The sequence below is a fragment of the Sinocyclocheilus grahami genome, unplaced genomic scaffold (assembly GCF_001515645.1).
Source record: "Sinocyclocheilus grahami isolate Dianchi unplaced genomic scaffold, SAMN03320097.WGS_v1.1 scaffold506.1, whole genome shotgun sequence".
NCBI classification, from domain to species: Eukaryota; Metazoa; Chordata; class Actinopteri; order Cypriniformes; family Cyprinidae; genus Sinocyclocheilus; species Sinocyclocheilus grahami.
In genome coordinates, this window is record NW_015505685.1 from 459,055 (window position 1) to 471,320 (window position 12,266).

A 12,266-nucleotide genomic window follows, 5' to 3' on the forward strand; every position below is an offset into this window, starting at 1 on the left:
CTTAAACGGTCGATTCATTCGGGAACGAAACACCGTCATGTTGCTCAGAGACGCAAAACAGTGCTGTGGCTTTGTTTGGAATTATTTTTGTTGCCGAAATAGAGCAAAAACAGGCAATATGGTGTCTAAAACGTAAGTCTCTTAATAAAACTTCTAGTTTATTGAACTGTTGTAAAAAATCAATATCACATTTGTATATGGTAATTTTTGGAGAAAAAAAGGCACTCTTCCGTGTGAACTTGAGTATAAATATACACATTTTCTGCCCCCATGTCTTGAATTTGTGATCATTTTGAATGTATTTTAATAGACTGAATCATGCAGTGATCATTTTTACCTCAGTGTGGTTCTTCTGAGTTTATGTGTGCTGTCACGCTCATTTGTTCTGAAGTCTCGAGACAAACAGAGTGAGCTTCAGCGCGAGCTTGTATTCTGTATTCTGCTAACTTTTACTTCAACTCTCTCTGATGACGCAGTAAATTACCGCGGGTTTCTTCGGTCTGTCGAATGATTGTAAAGTCATTAGGTCCGTCAGACTTAAGATATTTTAGCGGTAATGAGACCAAAAATAATTAAGACCCATCGAATCCGAATTTAAGACATTTTAAGACTTTTTAAGGACCCGTGGACACCCTGTCTATCAAACAAGTGACTGGATGCTCTAAACTTCTATTCATTTATTCACCATATTAAGCAAGAAGTTTCTCACATTCAGTTCTCTATGAGTAGTCCATTTATTTCCCTTTATACTCTGGTAGATCAAATGTGAAGTGTATGTCAAGGTCTGACAGATAAATACTCACAAAGATAAGGAAGTTGAAGACAAACATGAGGTACTTGATGCAGCTGAGGCAGTCTCCTTCCATTCTTGTCCCCCTTGCTGAAGCCTCCCCGAGCCCCTTGGAAGAAAAACAAACAGCGTCATCTCTGAACTTAATCAGAAAAACTCACAAACGAGCCTTTCATTTACATACTGACACTCAGCACAAAAACATTTGTACTAAAGCGATCTAACTTAAGAGGTTCATGCCGTTTGTATCACATTGAAGACGAAGAAATACTAGCATCAAAAAAGGCTTTTCAGCTAAATCCAGCATTCAAAGTGCATTCAAACAAGGTGAATTAAGGGTTCCCAAGTGCATAATAAAACAGCCATACTATTTTTTTAAAGGCACAGCCTCCCTTTTAGTGTAATTAATGATGAGAGGCTCTTGTGTTTCAGCAGACCATCCCTCTACCTGAAAAAGCACTCTCTGGGATGAAGGCCTATTACAGCACCACTTTCCTTAAATGAAATGGGGCCTTTTTCATTAGTTCTAGGCGAGTGCTAACAGCCAGCACTAGCAGAGCTACCCTACCATTACTCAGCACAGAGAAGGTGTATTACATGAGGGTGTCATCCTTAAATACATGTTTGAGTGCAACCTTATCTCGCTGTGCAGTGCTAATACCACAAGTCTTGTTGCAAACAACAATACATGATGGATCCACATGATAGGAATGAGGCTGAGGGAAAATCACTTGTGTGTTGACTTGGAGCCATAAACAGAATGTGGCTTGATGACAAGTACACTAACCATGACCTTTCTTTTTGTTCCCCCCCACTTCCTTTTTGTTTTCTTTGTATGTTCCTATCTTGTCAGATGCTGTCCCATTATGCTCTGGCAGAACTTTCTCAAAAGAGGTTTTAGGCTCGCCCAGTGTTGTTTCTTTGATCACCCAAAGTGGTTTCCTAGAGCTCTATGGATCTTTATTGAGGAGATGAATCTGTATCTGCCAAAAATGGAATCATCTACAGCAGGGGTTTAAAAAATCTGAACTGGAAGGGGGTCCAGGGAAATTTAAGTATTATAGAGAGAGAGAAAGAAAGAAAAAAGTATTTATACTGTACTTGTATGTATGTATGTATGTATATATATGTTTATCTATATTTACATAATTTAAAAATACATATTTTTTAGAGTTGTCAAAGTTAACATTAAGTTAACTTTTTTAATTTTTTTTTTCTGTTTTAAACTTTTATATGTATTACATTAGTCTAATAATGACCAAAGAAAGGAGAAAAAAGATACAGTACACTGTCAACATAAAAGTATTCTCCAGATAATATTGTAATCATTTGATTCAGGATTAAAACAGAGACAATTTAAAACCCCATTATTTAGTTTAGGAAATAAAACTATGTATTTACTATAAAATGACACTTAAGTACAAACAGGTCTTTAAACATTAAATGACACTTTGCTACAATGTAAAGTAGTGAGTGTACAGCTTGTATAACAGTGTAAATTTGCTGTCCCCTCAAAATAACACACAGCCATTAATGTCTAAACCGATGGCCACAAAAGTGAGTACACCCCTAAGTGAAAATGTCCAAATTGGGCCCCATTAGCCATTTTCTCTCCCCAGGTTTAAATCTACTGCCCAAAGAAATAGACAGAGATGCATCCTGTGTTTAATGGATCCTTTCAATTAAACGGAGGGCCCTAGTATCAAAAGTGTCAGCAAAGTGCTTATAGCACCCTCAGGGCAATTGGTGTTTTAATTACCCTCATTCTTAATAAAGGCCAAACCAGGGGGTTTTAATTAGGGTTGCATAGATTAAAGCTTTCATTAGCAGCATCTGATGATCTCTCTTTTATCATTTGATATGTTCTTTGCAGGTCGGCAAAGCCATTAGCAGCTGGACGTGGGAGCGTGGGCCGAGAACAGCGTAAAAGCTTTAAAAAAGTAAGCATGCAAAATTTGGATCCACATCTGAGAAGGCGTTTCTCTGGTTTTGTGTAAAAACTTCAGCATGATGCTTAGCTTGCTGAGTACAAGAAACCAACACACACTCCCAGTTGGAGCACACTGGTGTAAAGCTTCTTGGATCCCAGTATAAATCAAACTGCCTGTGGATCGGAGCTGGCCCTGGAGAATGTGCAGAATAAACAGGGTATTTTTCCCAAGACTCCCACAGCACTGCAGTCATCATCAATCAAACACACACATAGCTACATATAACAGAAAGGTCTGCAGTGAAACTACACGCTCGTTGCAGCACATTTATGCAGTCCAAAGAGCTTCAGTGGTGAAAAACAAGCAAATGCAACAACATGATCGAGACACAATATTTGTGTTTAGCTCATTATTCCAAAGCCTGGGGTCTCTGATTATGAAACCAAAAGCACAGTGTGGTTGTTTAAGTTCCATGAATTGTCTTTGTAGTCTCATATACAACAAAAGCAGAGGCACATTCATCAAAAGTGCAGAAATATCTGAAGCGAAGTAAAGCAAAAGTGAGGCCAGATCAACAGCATGGGTGTATATGAAAGAGACTGTTGCTTGTTCTCTCACAGACATAATCTGACATGTACACAGTCAGCACCCACAGAAAGAAACAAACACACCCTACCCACACTTTCGATTAAAACTAAACCCATACATCACTTCATGTGATAAATTCACTGCCATACAATAGCTAACATCACAAAATCTTCTATTTTTGTTTTACTGACCTACAATCTACAGGAAAAGTTATTCTAGTTTAAAATTTCCTGTTTGCACGACTTTTTCAGTCTGTGAAAAACAGCAGATATACCATCTCAAATTAACAGCAAAAATGTAGATAAGAACCTTACATTTGGATGAGAATAATTTTCAGAAATGTTTTATAGATTCACAACTTCAATAATGATCCCTTCACTGCATAATGATTCCCAAGTAGAGGTCAATTGTAAGGCACTCATTAGTGCAATTGTTTTTCACCCATGTTATCTTCGCATTTCTGCAATACAGAGATAGAATGCTTATGCAAATCAGTTTTTATGTGCCAACAATATTTTTGTTTTCATTCTCTTTAAACTTTGCACTTCTGCAATTCTGTATACTTATGCAAATCAGATTTTCTCTTTCTGCTAAGAATATTTCCTTAAATAAAACAATGGCATATTACAATTATTTTGCAATATTATTATATTTATGCAGTATGCACTTTTCCTGTATTGAGTGAAAACAGAATGTTGGAAGAGGTGTGCTATTATTTTCCTATGCATTTACAATTTTTTAAGCCTGTTTTGGTGTACTGTTTTTGTGTTGAAGCAGGTTATGAGAAGGAGGGGTAGATCAACTCTAATAAAATACTAAATAATACTCATTAATACTCTTTACATTTTCCTAAATATTTGAATCAGCAGTTAAAATCATTTAGAAAAATTCTAATATTACTACTTATTGTTTAGATAGTAATGTTGTTTTGAAACAACACCAGTGTTTATGGTAACTGTAAACTGTAAAATGACCATAAAATAATGATTTAAAAAACTTTACAGTTCAAAAAAGCAGTTTTAACAAAAGCATTGCTTTAGAAAATCATAAACCTCACATTTCAGCCTTTAAACCATTTTTTAAGAAAAGAGACAAGGGAAAAGACAAAATTATAATATATTATGTATTTCATTTTTCAAACGGAAGAAGGGCAAAACGAAGATGCTAATTCACTCTCTGACAGTAGAGTGAATTTGCCCCCAAAACACATACAAATAAAAACCTCCATGGAATTTTAAAGTATTGTATAAATGGCCTATTTCAATATCAGAATGATGAATTTGTAGGTACACATGGGCCAGTAAGAAATTACCCAGAACACCCTAGCAACCACATAGCAACAACTACAACGCCCTAGCATTGTTGCTGAGAGTTCTACAAAGGCAATTACCACTCACATATCCTTCAGAAAATGAAAAAAAAAAATTATTTGCAAGCTAAGAGTCACTCATCCTCGCTGAGGTCTTCCTTTTGAAAACATCACTTTTTTAAACAAATAGGTTGAAGAGACTCTCCTTGAAGTTGACACTTTTAACTTGATTAATCCACTGTCTGCTTTAGTCATTCTTATGCTGCTAACTGGGACAAGATCATTAGCTGAAGGACAAGGACAGTGTGTGCTGGTCATCCTTCCCCCATCAGCCATGAGCTTGCATACATAAAGAGAAGATGCTAATTCACTCTCTGACAGTAGAGTGAATTTGCCCCCAAAACACATACAAATAAAAACCTCCATGGAATTTTAAAGTATTGTATAAATGGCCTATTTCAATATCAGAATGATGAATTTGTAGGTACACATGGGCCAGTAAGAAATGACCCAGAACACCCTAGCAACCACATAGCAACAACTACAACGCCCTAGCATTGTTGCTGAGAGTTCTACAAAGGCAATTACCACTCACATATCCTTCAGAAAATGAAAAAAAAAAAATTATTTGCAAGCTAAGAGTCACTCATCCTCGCTGAGGTCTTCCTTTTGAAAACATCACTTTTTTAAACAAATAGGTTGAAGAGACTCTCCTTGAAGTTGACACTTTTAACTTGATTAATCCACTGTCTGCTTTAGTCATTCTTATGCTGCTAACTGGGACAAGATCATTAGCTGAAGGACAAGGACAGTGTGTGCTGGTCAGCCTTCCCCCATCAGCCATGAGCTTGCATACATAAAGAGCAATATAGCATGAAACACAGGATTCACAAGAGCACTGAACTTACTCACCTTCAGCAAATCAAATTTTCCATGTACACATTTTTTAATGCATGTGAAACTGGAAAACATTCTAGCTGTGTTAGGGGAAGAGGTATGACAGCATGGTCTACCCAGCAGGCATATATAGTTTCTTTAATGAACCTCCAATTAGGGCAGAATAAGTCACATGATTCTCAGCTTTGAAGTCTGCATAAGTTAAAGCAGTTACAGCATGTTCATGAAGAGACCAGGTACCTCACATGTATCAGGGAACATAGTAATGACTAACTGCCATATATGGCTGTATAATTAATGAAAGTTTCAGCCTATAATGAGCCTAAAGCTTTTAGTGATAAGAACCAATGGATTTCTTGTCCTTTGAAGGAGAATTTAAATGTTGAATTGGACACAAAAGGCCTGCAGTGCCAAAACTCATTCATTAGACCAGCTGACTCAAGAACAATGACCTGATTTAGATATTTAGAGAAAGCCTCCAGTGAAACCAGAAATACGACAAGACGTTAGTATTATATAACTTACATTTTAAGCACAATATTACTGGTTACTATATCTGTTTTTGCTCAGCCAAATCAAATAGAGCCAAACAAAGTGCCTCCGAACAACACAGTTTCTGGATGAATAGGCATTTATAAATTAATTAGTTGAATGAATGATTCAATGACTTACTCATAAAGACCAAGGCTGCATTCAAAAGTGTACACTATAGGGCCTTTCGCACCGCTTTAGCTCCAGAACTAAATGTATAGTACTAAAGTACTGGGACGATTTTGCGCGAACTATTTCCCAGTACTATTTAAAGGGTTGCATTCGCACCGACAGTGTGTACTAAGAAGTGACGTAAGCCAGTCGACAGCGACGTCATTTGTGCGCGGCGTTCAACAATGGAAACAAAGAAGAACAACGTTAACAACAGGAGGATGGAGGACGCTGTGATCGGAGCTGTGTTTTTGTTGTATCTCCCCAAAAAGTGGGTAGTTCCACAATTAGTTCTGGTACTATGAAAAGGTTCCCGCGGTGCGAAAGGCCCTTATATGAGTAGGTACGTCCTTTAAATAAGTACTTTATGATTGTATGTTCTATATAGTATGACTTGTAATTCAGCGGTAGTTGTGTTGCTTCACTGTCATTCACAAATACTCTGTATACACACTTCAGAATCTCGCCAGAAGTAGTGGTTCATCTGGGTACTTTTGCCTACTTTATTCACTTACAGAACACAGCAGCGTTTTTAAACAAATTGGTTGAACGAATTAATCAATGACTCACTCATAAAGACAGTCCCTTGATTAATTCCGAATTGTCTGGTTGAATAAACGATTCAATGACTCACTCATAAAGACTTGTTTAATTCCTTAATGAATCAGCGTTTTTTTAACAAATTGTTTAAATGATTGACTCAAGTGACTTTCTCATAAACACAATCACATGTCAATTACTGTCACTTACTGGCATATCGAAGTAATATTCAGAAAGAGTCACTGTAATCCCCGCCAATTATACACAGACTGGCAATCTGTCTGGAACATGCAAACACAAACAAGTAGAGCAATATAAATGTGAATAGTCCCAGTGCTGTTGGACTGATTCAAAATTGTTGTATAACTATAATAATTACCATTCAAGTGAACTACATTTACAATCGTACTGCTTATTGAACATCTGATGTGAGATTGTGTGTAATAAGCTTTCTAAAATGTTCTGTAGTAAAAAATGGAGTTCATTACAGAGATCATTGTTGAGATGCAGGTGCAGGTTTCAGATGAATAAAGCCACTTCATCTTTGTCAGTAGGTCAATAATAAATTTACTACACAAATGCTGAATGAGGTTGCTACAAAACCTAATAACTTTACAGACATACTAACTGAGAATTTTTTTTTTGTTAGATAGAAAAACAGTTTAAATGCTTCTGTGATATATACTGTATACTTGTATCTGCTGCTGTGTTGAAGTTATCAAGCCCAGATGGAGAAGATCACTAGCTCAGCAAGATCGATAATACATTGATTGGTTGAAATCCTTCTCCTTTGTCTTCACAGCCTCTTTCAACAGTGTGGATTCCTCATCCTACAGTGAGTGTGATCACATCAACACTAGTTCTTTAGTACAATAGGGATTTCCCATGGCACTGGACTCTCCCTTTTTATTAAATTAAACCTTAAGTCACTAGTACCGTGTAACTGGTTATTTAGGTAACACTTTCTAAGCATTTCTCGAAATTATTAAATCTGCCAAGTGACCTACTTAGAAAACAATTTTGCGTTCTTACACATGTTACCCTTTAAGGATAACATCATATTTTTGGTCATGAAAGAGCAGTTGCACAATCATTTGCTTGGTAAATCAAAAACATCCCACATTGCATAAGAATCTAATACAAGCTGGGCAATGAATGTCCAAAAGTGAATGAATTTCCATTTAGGGAATGTTCCCAGGAACTTTGACTCAAAACAGCAAATAAACTGGAAGAAAACATTTTCCACAATGATAAAGGATCTCTGTCCTCATCAGCTGGCTAAAAATACAGCATTGACTACCAGCACAGGAATAGAAAACAAACATTTCACCGTTTGCGACTGTCACTTTTGGCGACATGAACAACAGCAATTGATTGTGATGGAACACAATTTCAATGGTATGCAAATTAGCTATGTGGGAATGCAGTGATTTGCCAACTGATACAGCAACCAATCAAAAAATGGCTTCCAGCAACCAACAGTATGAACTTGTCAACTTGAAGCTATTTAATCGCTGTCTGTGTCAATGGGTCCTAGTGATTTAGTGTAGATCAGTTTGTTTCCTACAAACATTTGCGGTCAAGTTGATCTGACCTAAAGAGTGAGGTTTGCATTAGTGCTGAATTGTTATGTGAAGGGAGAAACACATACGGACAGTTGGACCACAAACACTATATTCAGCATGTCAACGCAAAGTAAGTCCACAAAAGTCCACAAGCCCTACAGGGCAAATATCTTCTCACCTCTTTCCAAACATCACACAAACTCACGATGTTTTGTTGTCATGTTGGAAACATGACAACAAAAAAAAACTCATTCATTCATTCATTCAAACAGGACAAATTTATTTTTGCCAAGAAGATAAATATGGAACCACAAAGCAAAAGTTTTCAAACAGGAAGGAACTTCAGCATATTTGTATGATGGCTTGGCTTCTACAGTCTAAGCTAAATTGGAGGGGGGTGGGATAGGTGGACAGCCCTTTGTTTCTAGACGGGTGTCTGGCGTATCCACTTAACACCAGTTCCTGTCAGAGCAAACACGGAGAGCAGCAGCCTTCTGCAGATGGAGCACAGCTTGGACTAGCGTTTGTCTAATGAGTGATCACTCACAGGCCTGTCAAATATGCCATCTGGAGGAGGACCTCTGGTCTGCTGTGAAATATGGAGTTTGTTGACACTCCAAGTTGAATCAGTCCTTTAGTGCATATGTTTGGTGATGACAGTCATAAACATAAATGTAGACAGATGTCAGTGATATAGTTATTAGAAAATACATGGGAATTTAGTCTTGGTATGTTTTATGGTTTGGAGTACAGTGGTGTACAATTACTCAATTGGAAAGATGCATTCCTTCAAGCAACATTACATTTCTGAAGAATTTGTGCCACAATAAAGATATTAACTCAAATCATGTGCTTCTCCAGTGACAAAGAGCTCACAAAACAGACTGTTCATTTTTTTAACAGCCTTATGTTGAAAGATGTCCTAAAATAGGGAAAAGCTCCCAGAATCTCCAGGGTACACAAAAAGGGTAAAAATGTCTTGTTAATTGACTGATCCGCATCTAAGCAATGTGGGGTAAGATGTTGTCTTCACATTTAATGTTCCTCTTGATCATATGTGTCACTAAAACTCACATGTTGGGTTTCCATGTTTTATGGGGACATTCCATTATTATAGGTGAAAGCCAGCCAATGAGATTGCCATTTGTTGCGTATTAGTTCTGCCTACTGCCGGAGAAACCAGCAGTATCTTATGGTTGTTGTTAAAAGCTGAATAATTCCAAATGAACTCTGGAATTTTGACAGGAAAATACAACAAAGAATATCGTTTACATGTAGCACGTCAATTCCATACAATGTGACTCTCTCGCTTTCTCTCTTTCTTTGCGTGTGTGTGAGAAACAGTGCTCCCAGCACACAACAGCAAGTCGTGCGCCTTCACACTAGAGTTTACGGTACGTCAAATACAGGTACACTGCGCATCCATCGAGATTAATTGAAAAATAGCACAGATCGCTTGACGGAGAGCGAAACTCTGAAACTCAGCCAGAGTGTTCGGCGAGTGAAAATATATCTAGGCTAAACTTATACTTAGCTTCCAACTCACACACTGGCGAGTAAAATCTAAGAATTTATTAGCCAATGCCTAAAGTGAGACATCATTTAGTCGCACAGAGTGAAGATTTAGTCGCATATGCGAGTGATTTACTCACAATGTAGAGGGTTGAGATGGATGGCATGGAGATGATTATTATGGAGAGTTACCATCTGTAATAAAATGCCATCAGTTTAACTTTATAAACTATCTACAAATCTACAATGCATCTACATCTACAAATGACAGCTTCCACAGTAAATACAGGATGGCTGATTTTCATTTCCATCTTTGCAGATGCTTTCTTTGCCAAAGCAGCCTAAAAGACACAAAGGCCAAAAATAAAAGTCAAACCACAAATCTTCATCAACATAGAATTTTGCTTATTTGGCATTTGAGGCTTGGCTTTCAGGAGTGAACAGAGCATCCCTGTCAGTGGGACCTTTAACTTTGAGCACCACGTATGTGTGTGGAATTTTAATGCACTGAGTTTTAATGCAAATCAGTTCCCCACAAAGAACGGCTCCCAGCCATGACAGAGAAATAATAGATGTCGCTTCAGTATAAGACAATCACCTCCCTGCTGTTGACAGTGTCACAATGGCTTTGTGCACCAACAGCCCTCCACCAGCCAAACAACGCTGTCAACATGATGAGTTCACTGCATTTCCACTCAGTTCATTTTTGTGTACACTCTTAAAAATAAAGGTGCTTCACGATGCCATAGAAGAACCTTTCTGTCTAAATGGTTCCATAAAGAACCTTTAACATCTGAAGAACCTTTCTGTTTCACAAAAGGTTCTTTGGGGTGAAAGAAGGTTCTTCAGATTATAAAAAGCTAAGAAAGAGATGGTTCTTTAAAGAATCTTTGACTGAATGGTTCTTTGTGGAACCAAAAATGGTTCTTCTATGGCATCGCTGTGAAGAACCTTTTGAAGCACCTTTATTTTTAAGAGTGTAGCATTTCCTTTTTAATGAAGCTATCTGCTGGATATGGTGCATGAAAAGTGCACTGTGAGGAAGAGGCAAAAATGACTTGCAGGGACTGGATTAATGTCGTATTGATTGATGAATTTACAAACCAATTAATATGTATAGTAAACTCGCTTCCCTGAATTGATCAAATCCCATCTACACAGATAAAATTCAAAGAGGTACAGATAGTGATTATCATAGCTGTGAAGAGAAAGACATTCCTAAGCACAAAGAGAAGATAACGCACAATACAAGAAATGCCTAATTTGCAAATTATTATTCACAATGTTTTTCCATACAATGTGACAATGTCTGTCACACTAAAAATGATGACATAAAAACACCATAAAAATGGCTCATATGAGGCTTCTGAAGTAATATGTTATCAAGCTGTTATTCACAGAAAATGTTCCCTTCTGCCAAAGCTCTGAATTCTTATCTGAATTTGCATTCAGATTTTTTTTTAAAAAAGCACTTTTGACCTTCTTTACACCAAATACCATTGTAGCCAAACGTGATAACCAAGTTTGAATATACAGCACGGAAAATGAAATTTGCTGCAGAGAACTGGAAATATATTCAGTGAATAATAAGCTAAATTTGAGTTCACACAGAGCCATAGAATGATTTCAGAAGACTTTGAATCTATTGCACAAGTTATATGGACAATATTTATAGTTCTTTTTGAATGGCAAAGAGCAGTGTAAAGATTCTTCAAAACCTAACATTTTGTGTTAATGTGCAGTCACATTTACCGTTATTCAATTGATTTTGAGGGCAAAATCCAGTCATTTCATTAGGAATTTTTCATTAGGGTGAAAGATTTCACTATGCAGATTTCAAAACAGGTTCAAGTTGCTTTCATGGATTTTAGCCACTGACCAACAGAAAGCTGCTTGGTTTGAAAGTACTTGGTTTGTACATTACTACACAACTGACAATAGACAAAACTGCATATGAAATTCTACAGAAATGTATGTGTTATTGTGATTGTACTTAGGAAGTGAAAATAATGCTAGATACTGTTTGCAGTAAGTATGATTAGCAAATAGTAACATTTTATTTACACTAAGTTCAAATGATATCACATGCTCTTCAAACAAAGTAAACATAAGTAATATTCTCTGTAAAGGTAAAATATCTATAGTGTGTGGAGTAAGTGAAAATAACCTTCGCAAACAAAGTTGGCTAGTTGAAATTAGTGTAAATAGTTAAAAAAGAATGAGGGTCATTTTTAGTTGAACTGTCCCTTTAAGAACACACAGATGCTCTGTTTATGTTAATAAGCAAAAGCACCTACCATGAGTTCTTTGATGTAGTTCAGGATTCAGGTCAAAAGATGCTGTGCCTCTGCTCTATCTTTCCGTCTGTTCTTATTAGCTGTGAAAAGAAACATAACCAGAGGTCACGGCACATATTTAATCATGCCAAACAA

The 12,266-nt window shown here is 36.9% G+C and overlaps 1 protein-coding gene across 4 annotated transcripts in view; it reads right to left on the reverse strand.

Moving 5' to 3' along the window:
• The window catches only part of LOC107554565 (tetraspanin-18-like), a 41,378-nt gene that overhangs the window by 4,860 nt on the left and 24,252 nt on the right, over positions 1-12,266 (reverse strand). For all 4 annotated transcript variants that reach the window (XM_016237121.1, XM_016237120.1, XM_016237123.1 and 1 more), the window contains exons 2-3: positions 12,132-12,211; positions 804-899 (exon numbers count right to left, since the gene is read on the reverse strand). In XM_016237121.1, coding sequence (XP_016092607.1) covers positions 804-899; positions 12,132-12,134 — 99 coding nt within the window. In that variant the 5' untranslated portion in view covers positions 12,135-12,211. The remainder of the gene's footprint in view (positions 1-803; positions 900-12,131; positions 12,212-12,266) is intronic.